General features: G+C 41.5%; 1 protein-coding gene and 1 long non-coding RNA gene across 3 annotated transcripts in view; one reads left to right on the top strand and one right to left on the bottom strand.

The window, feature by feature from the left end:
• MXI1 (MAX interactor 1, dimerization protein) overlaps positions 1 to 16,737 on the top strand; it is an 87,660-nt gene that overhangs the window by 9,790 nt on the left and 61,133 nt on the right. The window contains exons 1-2 of one of the 2 annotated variants that reach the window (XM_043475471.1): positions 7,018 to 7,150; positions 8,628 to 8,760. In XM_043475471.1, coding sequence (XP_043331406.1) covers positions 7,078 to 7,150; positions 8,628 to 8,760 — 206 coding nt within the window. In that variant the 5' untranslated portion in view covers positions 7,018 to 7,077. Of the gene's footprint in view, positions 1 to 7,017; positions 7,151 to 8,627; positions 8,761 to 16,737 lie in introns of those variants that run through there. The other variant, XM_043475470.1, reaches the window with a different exon arrangement.
• LOC122445924 lies at positions 548 to 3,442 on the bottom strand. The gene is made up of 3 exons (XR_006270726.1): positions 3,318 to 3,442; positions 2,402 to 2,499; positions 548 to 678 (listed from the first exon to the last, which is right to left on the bottom strand). It is a non-coding gene; the product is annotated as an uncharacterized LOC122445924 (long non-coding RNA).

The following is a 16,737-nucleotide window of genomic DNA, read 5'->3' as shown; positions in this document are numbered from 1 at the left end:
TGCTACGTGCTTTATATTAAATCCTGACATTCATCCAATAGGAGGGTGCTATCATTATCCTCATTTTACAAACGAGGAAAGCCTTAGCCTTAGCAAGGCAAGCTAACTTTCCCAAGCCCACCTGCTAACAAAGAGTGGGGCTGAGACTCAAAATCAGGTTTTCTTGCTAGGAGACTTCAGGGCTCTTAGAGAAGTGTCAGAGAGCAAGAGGCAAGACATGGAATGTGGAATGTTTGAAGACCAGGCTGAGGGTCCCCTTGGGGAAGCCTCCCGGGAGTGACTCTCTACTTCCCATTCATCCGAGGGCAGAGAGAGGACAGCCAGAGCCTTCTGGGGTTCTTCAGGCATTGACACCAAAGCAGACAGGGCCCTTGTTCTGCAAGGCACTGGCCTAGGGTGTTCTGCTTGGCCTTGCAGTACCCCCTGGGGAACTCACCCAACCAGCAGGGCTCCTGAGGCTCTGCACGCGCGGGTGTCGGGTTGTGAATCCACACCCTGTCAGGCTCTTCTAGGTTTCCCGAAGGCGCCTGAGCTTGTAGGGCAACTGGTCTGGCCCAAGCTTGGCAAGTGTGAGCCACACAGATGAGCTTTAGGCCCTGGCTGCCTCCTTGCTAACGTGGGCCAGCTGGTTCTGGTCGAACGGCATTGGTCCAACCTCTTGCTCTCCTCCATCGAGATCTAGGAAACCAGCATGATCTTAAATAGAACTGGGTTCATATCATTTACTTGGTTAAAGCCCTTCAATAGTTTCCTTCCTGTCTCACTTAGAATAAAATCCCAATTCCCTGCATGGCCATCACCCCTACTGTTTGGCATGAGTGTAGTCTGAAGATAGAAGCCTTGGTGTCTCCTAGGACCTTGTCAGAAATGGGTCTCCCAGGTCCCACCCCAGAACTGCTGAATCCAAAACTCCATTTTAGCATGATTCCCAGGTGATCTATGTGCTTATGAAAGTCTGAGGAGCTGGCCAAATACCCTTGTGATTGCCCTGATCCCTCCACCCACCTAAAGCTATCCTCACCCTCATTTATTATTTATCCCTTATTCCTACTTATCACAATTTACAATGCTTTTACTTGCTTATCATCAGTCTGTCAGGCTAGAATGCAAGCACTTTGAGGACAGAGACCACAAGTAGCTTTGTTCTTTGTTCTCTTTGGCATCTAGGTTAGTGTGCAGCAAGTAACAGAGGCTTAAGGAATATTTGTTGAACAAACGATAAGTTCTCTGCCTTCAACCCTCTGACCTATCAACAAGGGGACTATTGATGAGACAGTTCCTCTTGAGCAGATTAATCTGGAATACTGCAGGATTTAACATCCCTGGTTCCTACTCACTAAATGTCAGTAGAACTCCCAAGTCATGGTGACACTCAAGAAAGACACTCCTACACATTTCCAAAGCCTCCAGGTGGATTGTATTATCCTGATTGAGGCCACTGCCTTAACCAGCTTTGTTTGACCTTGTCTGACAAAACATACCCTGATGTACTCTAAGGGGTCCAAGAGTTAGGAAACCGAGGTTTGAATCCGTTAGCTACCTGTATGACTCTGGGCAAATCACTTAACCTTTCTGGGCCTTGAATGCGAAACAAGAATCTCAGAACATGTTGAGGATTAAGTGAATTGACTGTACCAGTGGCACCACAGCTATAGGCAAATGGAAGCATGTTATTCTTGGATCTCTGGAGAATCCTGGAATCAGCATGCTGGAATTGGAAGAGATGGTGAGATCACACACGTCCTTGGGCAAGCAAGGGCCTGGTGTTTTATTCTAACTAGTGTACCTGAGGCTGAAAACTCAGCCACAAGGTAGCAAGGCTGGGTGTGTGACTCAGTGTCCAGGGTCTGGCTGAGCCCTAAGAGTGACTGCCACAAGTTTCTGCTGCTTGGAAGTGGGTGGTGATGTCAAGGGGTGGAGGCAGGGCCACTGTAGGCAGGCTTCTGCCAGCGGAGGGAGGGTTACCGGGGCTGTGTAAGAATGTGGGCCATCCTCCCAACAGCAGGGGAAGGCTTCTGGTAATCTTTTTTTTCTTTTTTTAAGGCTTTAAAATCAAGTTGCATCTAACTTTGAAAGACTAGGTCATTACCTCCAAAACCTGATAAGTGCAACAAAAAATTACAGTGCATTCTGGCTTTTGAATGTGGATGCAAACATTCTAAATAAAATATTCACTCATGGAATGAGCAGTGTTTTAAAGAACAACATACAATGGCTGACCAGGATATATATGCCAGAGATGGCTGAAAGTCACAAGATCTATCAGTATAAAGGATTGTAATCACAAATTAAGGAGAATAAACATGACCACAGCAACACAAGATGAAATGTCATTTGAAAAAAGTATTCAGGAGACATTCCTAATGAAGGAAGCTACTTCCATACAACAGAGATCATTTACCTGTGCTGGTCTTCTAATTAAAATGAGGTAGTGTGGCTGAGCCCATGGCTTGTGATCATCACCAGCAGAGGAGTTGATTTTTTCCTTTTCCTAAGACCCTTGAACAGAAAACAAAACAGAACAGGCTTTGGATCCCTTTGGAATATAACTTGATATTGAGAGGATTAATCCTTGGGGCTCCATAAAATTTAAAAGACCATAAAATGTATTCCACTTTATTTATCTGTTTATTTTTAAAACCACAGATCAACTAGAAGAAGAATTAGGGAGATGGGTAGACAGCACTGGATGAGATTCTGTAGGACTAAGTCCTAATCCTTGCTCTATCAGTTTGATAGATAGCAGTGTGGCCTTGGTATGTTACCATACCTCTCTGAGCCTCAGTTTTATCATCTGAAAAATGGAGACTGGACTGCAGAATAAGCTTAATGATACAGCGTCTATGAAAACAAACCATGAAATGTTATTTGGAGGAATATTCATTTGGGATGGCCGAAGCAAGAGCTTCCATCAGTTGCACCCTCAAGTGAAGTGCCCCAGGGTAAGCAAGAATCTTATGTGTGCATATTAATTAAGTCCTGCAATGCAGATCTCTTCTTGGACCCACGTTAATGCAAAAAAAGAAGGAAAAGGACATTTGAGAGATTAACACATTCATTATAATCACCTAAATAGGCCCTAAATAAGGGCCATTTAATAAAATGTAAGAAGCCCTTTTCTAAGAGAGAAGACACAGGCCAGGATGGAAGTCAAGTGCAGCTGTTTGAGCCTCTGCCAGTGGCCTGATCTCACCAGAAAACCAAAGTTAAAAAACAACAAACTTCCAGATTCAGCGATCTCAGAGTACCGCTGCCTCCCCCTGCCATTTCCTCCCACCCCCATGTCCTTTCTTTCCCTTTCTCCCCAGTTCAGGCACCTGGGTCGTGGTGCTTTTCCGTGTGGTTGGGATGTCAGCCGGCAGCCCTGGCGACTGGAGCCCTGGGAGGCGGCAGCCACCTCTCTGGTTTAGCATTACGTCATCCCTTCTAGACCCAAATTTATCTCGGCTGCACACAGACCCGCAGCTCTGAGCTGCTGCTGACTCGAGGAGAGCTTACGCATGAAGTTAGGCAAGGCTGACTCACTCGGCAGAAGAAAAGGTTTTCTGCTGCTTTTCACGTTTCTGGGCTCCGAGGGGAGAGGCAAGGAGGACGCTGTGGTTGTCACTCTGGGGTGGGGGATGGAAAGATGTATAACTGTTACGGTTCTTATTTAGGAGCTCAGGACTCACCCTGTTCCCAACCTTGATTATTTGAAGACACCGCCCCCCCCCCCCACCTTAAAGATAATTTCGGAAAACAGTGCCCTGCACAGTTAAACACTTTGCAGTTTCAAGGAAGTTCTCTTAAGCACCAGGTGTCACTAGTAGTGACTTTGGACTTGCACCTTTAACCTCAGGGCCCCTTCCCCTCTTTTCTGTCTGCAGAAGTGATGTAACACAGACCAGGCTCCTCCTCTGTTCATGAATCTGCAATAAGGCTTTTGAAAATCTACCTTGAATAAACCGTTCAGGGTAAGGACCCCTAAGAATGGAGAGCTTTGCCTGCTTCCTCCAGAAGACAGACTGTTCCCATCCAGGCTGTGTTTGTTATAGGGCTGGGGGACTCTGGAGGACTTTTTCCACCATCAAATGAGACTCCCCTGAGTGAGATACTCCCTTGAGGGAGAGGACAGAAGAACCAGAGCCTATGACTAAGATTCCAGGTTCTTTTGTCAGTAGACTTTAGAAGCCCTGTTTTTCCTCAGTTTCCCCATTTGCATTTGTAGTGCAATTCGGATTTATCTGCAAAAGAGAAGACATGGCTGCCTCTGGGTTCCCACAGGCTGGGCTGGTGCTTAGGATGGTTTGTGAGTGACATCCTTTTCTAGGCTACAGCCCCAAGCTTTGTGCCGTAGGAGGCCCTTGTGGCCAGTATCTGGGAGTCAGCTGGAGCAGGAAAAGGAAGTGACACCTTCAACTGCTGTTAGAAAAGGCTGGATATTTCTGTACAGAAACCAGTGCTTAACACTGCCCACCATCACCATCATCTCATCTCTTCTTCAACATATGCAGGTGGCTTTTTGGGGATTCTCACACTACTTTTCATCTCCTCCACTCCCTTCTGGCCATAGCTTTAAAAGAAGGGTTGGTTAATTCATCTGGAGGTCAACTGTGAAAGGTCAGGCATGTGCACCAAGCATCCTGCTTTCTCATAATAACCTGCTAGGGCTTATGATGTGTGGATTTAAACCCATCTTGAACCCATGTGTATTTTCAGTCTGTACTTTTTTCCTTGATTGAATGTCACAAAGTTTACCTCCCATGGGGTAGAATTTTATTTGTTATAAAACTACCTCTTTTAAGTTCCTGGGGTAGCCCTTAGCAATTTAGGATCTAAAGCTTAAAGTGGTTTTGCAAGTGGTAGAAACTTTCCACCTAATAATTTCTATCCTCAACTTACAGATGTTCTGAGTGAATAGGTATTTTCTTTTAAATAATTCCTTTCTCCCCCTACCCAACATGTCCCTTGTTGAATGTGGAGGGTGGTAGTTACCAACACCCAGTGGGAAAGCCCAGATCTGAAGCAACCTAGCTAACAGCTGAAAAAGCACAGTTCCTGTTTCAACGTCTTTAAAAAAATTCTCTCGTGGCTTGTGAACATCTCTCATTTTGGGTCTCCCTGTATTTGATGGAACATCTATTCAGTTCTTAAATGTGGTGCCAAGTGTAATATTTTAAAAGGTTGGCAGAATTTTGCAGCTTTTGACCTCACTGGAAATCTTGTTCACTTTGGGGGGAGAAAGGGGGGAGAGTATATTAGAAAGCAGCATGAAGCCCATGACATTTTTGAGAATAACATTTTCATTCTGAGATGGTATTTTCTGCAGTAGCCGCTGGAATGACCACAGGGAAGGGGACATTCTCCCCTCACCAAGAGCTTCCTGTTACTCTGGATGTCCACCAGCAGGATAAAATAATCAGGGTGGGGAAAGTTATGGATGTTTACACAATTCCTAGCTTGCTCCTAGAGTTTTCAACAGTTATGATCTTCTGGCCTTTCCTTGCCCTAGATCAGAGATGATCAATTAGAGGTGATCTGTGCCCCAAGAGGCTCTTGGCAATGTCTGGAGATGTTTTTGGTTGTCATACCTGAGTTGGTGGTGTGCTACTGGCATCTAATGGGTAGAGGCCAGGGAGGCCCCTGAATATCCTTCAATGCGCAGGTCTCCACCAAACCTCCCACCCCACCCCTCCCCCAACTAGGAATTATTCACCCAAAATACTGCTAAATGCTGAGGTTGATAAACTCTGGTCTAGACTTTGAGGACTCGGAAGGACAATGTGTGGGGGTGGGGGTAGGGGGCGGGCAGTCATTGGCAGTCTTTTAATGTGGTCCTGCAGCCTTTAGCCTCTGCTTTCAGTTCCCTCTCTTTGGAGGAGAACATGAGAGAAACGATCATCATAGCTTCCATTTATTGAGCGCCACGTACTAACTTATGGTATTATTTCCTTTAATCGTCACAATAAGCCCTACTGACTATACACTCCTTAAGAGCAAGGCCCATGTCTGTTTCATCTGTTACTGTACACGTTATGCCTAGTACAGTGCCTGGTACATGGCAGGCCCTCAGTGTTTGGATAAATGGAGTCATTACATCCGATATAGATGTGAGGCACATGAGGTCTGAAAAGTCCACAGAGTTAGTGTTAAGTAGAAGGGTCAGGATTTTAACTGAGCCCTGTGTGACTCCAGCACCAAATCACTTAGCGACCGAACTAAGTTGCAGCACCAGGGAGATTTGCTAGTCTCTAAAATCACGAATGAGGGGCTGAGGGAGGGGAAAGGAAGTTTTAAAAATAAGATTAAAAAACAAAACACCACCTCTTTGTGAACTATGAAGTGAAGAAGGGCCTTTGTGAACTATGAAGTGAAGCCAGAGCCTCTCTGGCTCTGACGGGATCATCTCTTGTTCCTCAGCTGGGATTTTTGGCTTTTCAAGTATCTATTGTGCAGATAGGGAAACCAAGGCGCGGAAGTTCCAGGAGAAAGTAGTAGTAGATGGAGAACTGGAGCGGGGCACTGTGGAACTACATGCTCCAGCTCCTGGGCACCTTCCAGGAGTCATTGAGAGAAGGGCTCCCCGGGTGTAGACCCACAGTCGTTCAAATCCTCCCCTCCAAGAAGCAAAGCCCAGAAAACCTCTTAGTCTTTCCACCGGGGAGACAGAAATCAAACGGACTACGTTTCCCGGCGGCCATCGCGGAATTTGGCAAGGCGCAGGCGCACTAAAGCGTCGTGCGTACTACGAGTCCCGGCGTGCAGTGGGCAGGGCGGGACTACATTTCCCAGGAGGCAGAGGAAGGGGCGGGAGGGGGCGGGTCGCGGTACTGCTCCCGCCCCTCCCCCGTGCTCGCGCGGAGAGGTAAACAAACCCCGCGCGGGTTGTCAGCGGAGCCGCGGGGGCGGCAGGGCGGCGGGGTGGCCGGGGTGGCGGGGGCGGCGGGGGCGGCGGAGAGCTCGCCGAGCCGCGGCGGGGTTGGCCCGCCAGCCCGCCGCACATGTCCCGGGGCGGCGCCGGACTGTAGCCGCTTGCGGCGCCTCCTGTTGGCCGGGGAAGGGAGTGCGGAGAGGCCCGGGTTGCCGCCCGCGGTGCCCATGGAGCAGGTGCGGATGATCAACGTGCAGCGCCTGCTGGAGGCTGCCGAGTTTTTGGAGCGCCGGGACCGAGGTAACGGCTGGACGCCGCCGCCTCTTCCACTGCCTGAACCCGCGCACTCCTCTTCCGTGCGGGGAGTGCGGTGCGGCTGATGTGAGGGGTGTGTGTGTAAGGAGAGGTGTCTGTGAGGAGGGGGTGCTTGTGAGAAAGGGAGTGCGCTGCGAGGAGGGGGGGTGCGTGTGTGAGGAGGGAGTGTGTGTGAGGGCGGCGCGTGTTTGAGAAAGGGACGCGTGTGAAGAGGGGTGTGCGTGTGTGAGAAAGCGGTGCGTGTGAGGAAGAGGTGTGTGTGTGTGAGGAGGGGTGCGTGTGTGAGGGAAGTGCGTGTGAGGAGGAGTTACACGTGAGGTAAGTGCGTGTGTAAGGAGGGGTGTCTGTGTCAGGAGGGTGGGGTAAGGGAGGTGCGTGTGTGAGGAGAATTGTGCCTATGTGAGGGGGGAGCATGTGAGAGGGAGTGAGCATGTGAATGAAGGGGTACATGAGGCAATACGTGTGCATGTGTGTGAGGGGCACCTGTGGGTGTGTGTATGTTCAGGAAGGGCAGCAGGGGAGGACACTGTCTCCTGGGGAGACTGAGGGAGGCGTCAGGCTGGAACCCGGGGCTGCCCTGAGTGGACGGGAGGAGAGGGAAGGGGAGGGGTGTTGAGAGTGGAGGTGATTTGAGGACCTGGGAGGAAAGAGGACGCCAAGAACCGGAGGAGGGGGCGGGAGTAGTGCTTGTCGGGGTGGAGGAGCCAGGACCCGGAGCCCAGACGGGGAATGCCTGCTGAAGAGCAGGGAGGTGGACAGATACTTGTGAAGAAGTGACCTCTGCACATCCAAATACGGTGCACTGGGATTCCCTTAGGAATAGAGACTTAAGGGCAATGTAAAGAGATTGGGGTGCTGAGTGCAACCCCTGAAAATTGTGGTGTCGTGAGAAAATGTCTTCCTAGAACGAGGTGATTGAATTGTTTGAAGTACACAAAAAGAGAGAGACACCTTGAAGGGGGATAGTTATACGAAAAGGGATTTTGAAACAAATGAAATAATTTAGGTGAATGGTAACTGGTCTCAGAAATGAGGGTCCTAACACCTCCTCTAAACCAAGGAACTTGGCTACGCCTAGTAGCCGAGTGTGAACATGGCTACGCCTCAACGTTCCCCTCCATGCCGAGCCCCGGGTTGCAGCATTCAAAATGAGGGTGTTTGCGTCAAGATTTCTTGGAGAAAAGGATTTTGAAGAGGAGGGAGAAGTTCCTTGGTTTAGAGGAGGTGTTAGTACACCTTCCAAGCGTGAGTTGGGTCTGTATGTAATGTCACAGGATTGATGACCAGGCAAGGACTGGGAATCTTATTTTCCAATCAGAAAGAATGGAAATAATTTACCTCTTTTTCTTCTCTGTTTTCAACAACCTGTTACTGAAAGGACTGGAGTTCTGTAGATCCAGGAATTTGGGTATATCTTCTTACCCTCTTACCTCTTCCTCTTTTTTTCTTGCCATTTGTTTAGAGTGTGAACATGGCTACGCCTCAACGTTCCCCTCCATGCCGAGCCCCCGGTTGCAGCATTCAAAGCCCCCACGGAGGTTGAGCCGGGCACAGAAACACAGCAGTGGGAGCAGCAACACCAGCACTGCCAACAGGTATTGAGCTGCAGAGGTTTAGAAAGGGCAGCTGAAGGGAGGGAGCACATACTCAGGCGGAAGTGCTGACCCAGCTGACCTCTAATATCAAGTCTACAGCAACACTATCAGCCAAGCAGGTGCCTTTATCACCATCCCTCAGAATTTGGCCCTTTTTAAAATAATTAAGTCTAGGAATCCTAACCTGACTTTGTGTAGAAGGGAAAAAATAGAATCTGGCAAAACAACCAAAGAAGTTCTTGCTGGGGATTATCAAGTGGAGATGTCTGTGACTGAGAGGGATAGTGAGTTTAGAGATTCGGCAGCTTGGGTCCATGCATGCAGCCATATGCTAAAAGTAATCTTGGGCCGGCTTTAAACTTGAGAGATGCAAGCATTTTTAAAAATCAGAAATAAGGAGGATATAAAGCAGAATCAAGGGTTTTGTTAAAGGAATAAAAATATTTAGATGCAGCAGGAAGTTGGTCACGATCTAATTTTTTTTAAGGATGAGAAGAGTTAATTGGTAAGGGAGCTCTTAAAGCAAAAGAAAAAAAAAGGAAAGAAGATGTTTATCCTTCAATCAAAACAGATACTAGAAAATGCTTACTTGGATATATACTCAGACATAGTTGACTTCTCTTTTTTTGAAAATTTTTGGTAGTGTCTGGCTGTCTTTTCAGTGTTTTTTTCTAGAGAGCCTGTGTATTCTAAAGATTCATCTCATATGAAATTTTCAAAAGCCTGTCTTAAAACCAGCTGTTGCTTGCCTTTTCCACGATGAAAGGATTTAAATGAGATGTTTTTTCCAAAGTTTTTTTCTAGAGAATGTAAGCATTCATTTTGGAGGGGCACAGAGCATTCTCTGAGTAACTAAGTTTGCTGGATGACTTTGGAGAACTCGAGACAGGAAGTTGGATAGCACTTGAAGATGTGGGTTGGGAGGGAGCAGGAGTAGGGGCTCTTACTCATTGATGCAGAAAACCTGAGGTTCCTGTAGATAACAGTAATCAAAACGTTGGACCTTTCCTCTCTGCCTTTCTAACATTACTGTGGCAAGTCACTAATATCTTTAAATCTGTCTCCTTTTTTGGTTTTTTTTCTTCACTAAGACTATTCTATACATTTTAAGTAATTTTTAAAATTATAAAATTATTTAGCCATAAGTGTATTATGCTGTATTTATGTTTATTTGTGGGCCTACAGTATTTGTTTTGGTATGGCAGATATGGGATGAAAATATGTAGGCATATTAAACAAAATAGGCAGCATTAAACAAGAATTACTTAAAAATTTTCCTGCCCTTCAGGTTCTCTGGTTAAGGTATCAGCAATTAAAACCTATTCAGGAATTTATGAGTTTTCCAATCCATGCATAGACTAAAATTTTTTCTTTTTTTTTACTTTGAGGCATGGGAAGAATACTAGATAGGAAATTAAGCCTGGGTTCTGCCGTGGTATAAGTATATATTGATTGTTTCCTGCTTTCTAGAAATCAAGTATATGATCTCATTACATTTTTTCTCTATCCTTAACTGTTGTCATAGTTTGAGGGGATTAACTACATGCTCACCAAGGTCTCTCTTTCCCCTGAAGTTCTGTGACACTGATTTATTGACAGTTTTAGAGATCAGTTACTATATTGGTTATTCAGTACACCATCCCATCACAGATGTGATATTTTTACTGACAACTCAAGAATTACAAAGGCATAAATTGGATGTGTGTTTCTAGATTTTACCAGTTACTTACAGGTCATTAATGTGTTTGTCATCTGTTGACTTGTACTTTGCTTAGCTTGGAATTTCTCTTTCATGCTAGTGTTCTTTTTAGGAGTCTACTATTGTGTGTCGGACCACATTGCTAATTACTCTGTATTTTAGCACAGCATGTCAGAAAATTTATAAGACTACAAGTATGCCACTTTATTCTTAGTAGTAGTACTCAAGAGAAAATAATCACATGTATATTGGACCACCTAAGACTAAGTAGAGTAATTTTTCATGGAAATATAAATAGTAAGAAAGACAAAAAGAGAGAAAAAAAGATTTTAGGATATATTATCTGAAGGTCTACGCATGTGTGGGATTTAGGGAGGAGCCTTTAGATGAGAACTAGTATGTTAAAGGGGAACACTAGGAATTATTTCTCTTTACCTTTTAAGATTTCTGCTTCATAGAGTAGGGAGCAAAGGATCAAATTCTAGTACTGGGGTACTGGGAAGATAGTGTTGTTATTTCATTTGTAAGGAACACTATAGACTCCATGTTATTACTACATTTAATAAAGATTTTATTATACTGGTTACATAAAACAGAAATAAAACTGGTAAAATTTTTTGTATGTTAGTCATCTGAAACAAGGAAAGGGATAGAGTTGATGAGTGTATGTGTCTTATTTTCCTATCAAAAATGTACCTATATGGACATTGCTGTTCCTATTAAGCATCTTGAACATATGTCATAAAGTAATATTTGTTTCCCTGATATTGTAGCATACTTAAGATACAATGTTGATTGACTCCCTCCCTAATATTCTCAGGTATAATATGATATTCCTGATATAAACTTGTGCTGAGAGTTGACTCATAATATATGAATTCCTATTCTTTCTCCCAAGTCTTGAAACCTTGCTTTCATAGAAGTACAAAGGAGAGAAAATGAATGATACAATGTGTTATTAAAAGAAGGTACCATGAAAATTTAATTTTATCATTTGGGATCTGTTTGACAATTAGAGGGTGGGATATATAGTACATAATTATTCTTTAAATTCATGTTTGACTTTACTGTAGTCTTGGTTCATGGCCTTCTGGCACACTTCCTAAAATCACCCTTGCTAAGGTGTTACTGCTATTAGAGGACTGGCAGCAGTTGCTCTCTGGCTTATTGAGTAGTATCAGATAAATTCACAGCTTCTTTACTGTTTGGTTTCACAACTGAAAAATACCAAGATCTCTCACCTTTAAAACTCTACTAACACCGCTCTACATGGCTTTGGTGTAACACCAATTTTCTCCTAAATATCTCTTGAACCTGCCTTTTCTCTTGGCTTCGTTACTACCTTCCTAATCCAAGATACAATTACTTCTACCTGAACAGCTCTTGTGACGTCCTAACTGGTATCCCTGCAACCACCCTCGTCCCAAATGCAATTCTGATGAGCTATATTGGCTAGCCTCCCTTCAGTTCCTTTAATACACCACATTTCCTCCTACCTCAGGGTCTTTGCACATACTCTGTTCTCTTCTGAGAATCGTTTTTCTTCCCCTTTTGCCAAGTTACCGCTAATTACACGCTTGCTTCAGCTTAGTAATAACTTCTTCAGGAAAGCATTTTCTCACCTGCCAAAGTGGATCAGGTAGTCACATACCTCATGGCATCCATACTTTTCCTTCAGTGTTTATCACAGTTTGTAGGAAATATAGTTATATGATTGATAAATTCATGTCTCATTTATTGGACTAAAAACCCCATGGAAGCAAGGATTGAATCTCTTCTGCTTAAAGATTTATCCCCAGTAACTATCACAGTGCTCTTTAAACAGTAAGTTTTTGAAGAATGGAAGGTTTTTCAAACTCCAAGCAGACTATCTGAAATTGGAACTGAGTTTTTCTTTTGTGCCAAATATTATATTAGACTCTGAATAGAAATAATGTAAGAATGTGCAACTTCTGCTTTGGCAAACTCTGATTGCTTTGTACTTGGAAGGATATTACTGACAATACATTTGGAAGGGAAAACAGTGTACAGTATTTGAAGAATAAAAATCTTCAATCTGCCAGTTTTTTTAAACACATATATTAGATGTATAAAATACTAAAATTAATATACTACATGTATAAAGTACACATATAAAATACTCCAATTAATATTAAAGAATACTGTTATTATCCTGTGTCATGAGAGTAAAATGATACCAAAACTTGTCTATGCAAAGAACCAGAAATCTGTCAAATATTGGCAGTAAATACTGGTATGAGATTGTGACACACATACAGAATTTTCTTTATTTTAAGGTGGTCTATAAAGTAGAAAATACAGGCAGACCTTGTTTTATTGTACTTCCCTCTATTGTTCATCACAAATACTGTGTGTTTTTTTTTTTTTTTTTTTAACAAATTGAAGGTTTGTGGCAACCCTGCATTGTCAGGTGATGGTAAGCATTTTTAAATAATAAAATATTCTTGAGTTAAGGTATGCACATTGTTTTTTTAGATATAATACTGTCGCACATTTAATAGACTATAATGTAGTGTAAACCTAAGTTTTATGTGCACTGAGAAACCAAAACAATTGTGAGTCGCTTTATTGCAGTGGTCAGGAGCCAAATCCACAGTATCTCTGAGGTATACCTTTACCAGTTTATTGTTGAATTTCAAGTTATTTCTTTAGTATTCTTTGGATACTAAAGAATCTTATAACAGCAGCAGTATTTCAGTACTATCTGCTAAGATTGAGGACATAAAAAACAAAACAACTTTCCCTTTGCTTTTAAGATTTTAATGTAACTTTTTTAAACTACAAAATAATGAAATGTTTTAGCCTTATTTTAGAGGGGATGATGTATTGTTACATTTTCAGCTTTATATCCTTTTTGTCTATCATCTTCATGGATTTTTAGGGTTTTGGTTTTTGTTTGCAGGAGTAGGGTGAATTCTTTTTCTAGGATAGTTGTAGAGGATTTTTTTTTCTAGTGGAAGTAGTTTGACATATATCTTCTATTTTTATTCTTAAACATGTATCTATTTGTTCACAGGATAAATGAATGAAGCCTTATTTTTTATTTTTGAGAAATTTATTACTAGTCTTTATTTTTCAGTTTTTCTGTCTTAAAGAACTAGTTGCTGGATCTTTGTCCAACAGAGACCCCTCAAAGTTTCAAGGCCAAAAGTAGAAATTAGTAGTAGTTAAACTCTTAATGATATTAGTATTGTTCTTCAGGTACTTTCCATATGTTGAATGATGTGATCTGATGTGTTCTGTGATATTTTGTCTTCCACTAAAATCAAGTTTAAATGAAAACTTCTGAAGAATTATTTATGTACTTTAACAAACTCAGACTTATTGAAGCATAAGTTTGTGGTTGCTGGATTTCTAAAAAATATATCTCCCTGTGGAAGTATAATTGAAGGAGACTTTGATGATCATGGCTTGTAAGTTGGTAGAAAAACTGTTGTTCCTATTTGATAAAAGGCTTTTTGGTAGAATAGTCATTTGATGCTAAAGTGTAAAAGATCACAAATCACAGAAAGGGAGTTCTGGATTTCTTCTGGTATAGCTCTCTGCCTTATGAAGGTAAGATATTATCATATATTTTATGATTAAAACTCATACTAGGGATGGTTAAGTGATTTGTCCAAGCCTTATAGCTGTAAGTGACTGAGTTTAATATCAAGCCTGATTTTAAGCAGTATATGCGTAATTCTAACCAGGCAGGACTTTTGGCCTGAAGAAAGGTTTCTCTTCTGGATTTCTCCTTACAAATGAAACAGCATTGCCTCCTTTTGTATATATTGTAGCATGATTCTTTGTTTTTTCTTAAGTGAAGACAGTTCCCCCAATACTAATCTAATCAAAGAGGTTTTGTGGTATGGTTTTGACAAAATACGTATCCAGATCCCATTTCTGTTCAATAGTGCTAATGTAATTTAAGCTTGTATATTTTTATTTTCATTTTGACTTCTGGCATTTTAAAATACTGGCAGACTTTTTTCCCCCTCTGTATGTGTGTGTGTGTGTGTGTGTGTGTGTGTGTATGTGTATGTGGGGGGTGTGTGTATGTATCTGTATACACATATGTATTAATATGTCTTCTTCATTATCTAATACATGTTATCAAGTAAACATATCAATTTATTATTTCAAACTATGATGAGCTTAATAGAAGAAAGCTGGAGGATCCTATGAAGGTCATAATAGAGGACTGGATCAAGTTTGAAAGAAGGCATGTTGGGATTGTGAACCTTTGCAGTCCTGCTTTCACTTATTCTGAACATTTTTTCACATTCATACATGTCTATTAAATCATTTTTGATTACAGCATAATACTCTACTTCATGTGTGTACCATAATTTGTTAAGCCAATTATCTGCTAATGACATGAAAAATGTTAATTTTTCATTCCATACAGGGCTACTGTGAACATCTTTATATGGATTCTTTCGTGCATTTGTCCTCCTAGATCCTTAGGCTAGACCTGAAGAAGTAGAATTGCTGAATCAAAGGGTGGAATCCATTTTCAATAATAGTAACAGTAACACTTTGCATTTAATGTACTAGTCGTGTACAGAGCCCTTTAGTGTACATTATTATTTCTTTTGAATTTCAGAACATTCTGTGAGATAAAGTGGAATTTATTTCTTTCTTTATTAATAAGGAAACTGGACTGATATACAAAGTAACTTTTACAGGTACAACTAGAGGATGAGTGAAATCCCTGGGATTTGTTTCTTTGGAATCAGCAAACAGTCCTTAGTGATAATCTGCCTAAAAACCAAGACTCAGTGACTACAACCTGAATTTTATGTGTTTTAGTGTTCTCCTTGTCTGCTCTGGGAAATGCCTGAAGTGAGTGGTCTGTACCTCCTGCTTTAATGCTTTCCCACCAGAGCTCTTTTTTACCGTTTCCAATTTGCTTCCTTATTTGCTATCTATTGAAACTGTTCTCTTAAAGTAATTTGTAACCAAATTTATTGAACTTATACATAGAGTTGTTGTTATGCATGCTTGTGGTATATTTGGAAAGACACTGTATATAGTAAAAATGATAAATAATACAAGTCAGTAAGATGTTATAGACAGGGCAGTTTTTATTTATGTTAGATGCTGGTACAGAGAATAAGTAGATAGCTTAAATTTGTTTACAATTTTTTTTTTTGCTTGTAAACAACAGAAATTTACTTCTCACAGTTTTGGAGGCTAGTGAGAAGTACAAGTTCAAGGTAGCAGTTTGGCCAGATGAGGGCCCTTTTCTGAGTTGCAGACTTCTCTCCTATAGGAAGTCTCCTGCATATGAACGAGTTCCATTCTGAGAGCGCACTGGTTGTTTAGTTTTTTACAAAAGGTTACAATAAAAAGATTATAATAGGTTACTGTGAAAATGCTATACATTCACAGTATATACTTGTTCACTGATTAAACTTAATGTGCATTCAAAGAGATACAGGGATTCCATAACATAGTGTTAGGGTGAAATTTCTTATGTTTTGTCTAAGTAATGAATTTATTATAAGAGGAATTATTTGGTTTAGTAGACAATTTTGTCATTAACATTACTGCATACATTTCAGGGAAAAGTATTATGGATTTTCTTTTTATTTAATTTTATGACATTGTATAAAAGGATTTCCATGTGGTATTTATTTCCTTGTCTTTGTTTATCATGGGAAATACTTTTGATAGTCTTTTGAGAACACTATGTAAACACCATTTGTGGAGGCCACATAATGAGAGCTTTGAAGCCATTTGAAATGAGCATTTTTAAATTATAGAAGAACATAATTTTAGTCTTTAGTCAGTCATATATTTTGATAAAGCAACTGATTTTCCTTTACTCTCATTTTGATTAATTAGACAGGGGCAATTTAGGATTCTCTTTGAGGAACTTTAAGGAACTTTTCCTTTTATGTAGTAAAGAGACTGGAGAGTAAAATGTGGTTAAGTTTACCTTGGTATTACAAGAAGTAAATTTTTAGGTTTTTAATTTTGGTCACCATAATCCTATGTCTTCTATGTGAATAACAGAACAAGTGATCTTCAGTCTTCACAAAAACTCTAGATAATATACTGTCATTAATACTTAGTCTTTTGGATTGATTTTTATAGTCTTTTTGGTAACAGTAAATGCATGTAAGTTACAATTTAAAATGTAGATTTCTAGTTCTGTCTCTAAAGGTTTGGTGTACTTCATTTTATCATTTTAACATGTTACCCACTCAGTTGTCTTTTGGAAGGCAGGTTACATTTCTGTAAATAGCGTTATATGTCAAAAAGAAGTT

This window comes from Cervus canadensis, chromosome 8 (genome assembly GCF_019320065.1).
Source record: "Cervus canadensis isolate Bull #8, Minnesota chromosome 8, ASM1932006v1, whole genome shotgun sequence".
NCBI classification, from domain to species: Eukaryota; Metazoa; Chordata; class Mammalia; order Artiodactyla; family Cervidae; genus Cervus; species Cervus canadensis.
Note: the sequence above shows the minus strand (reverse complement) of the source record. Positions and strands in the feature narration are given on the sequence as shown.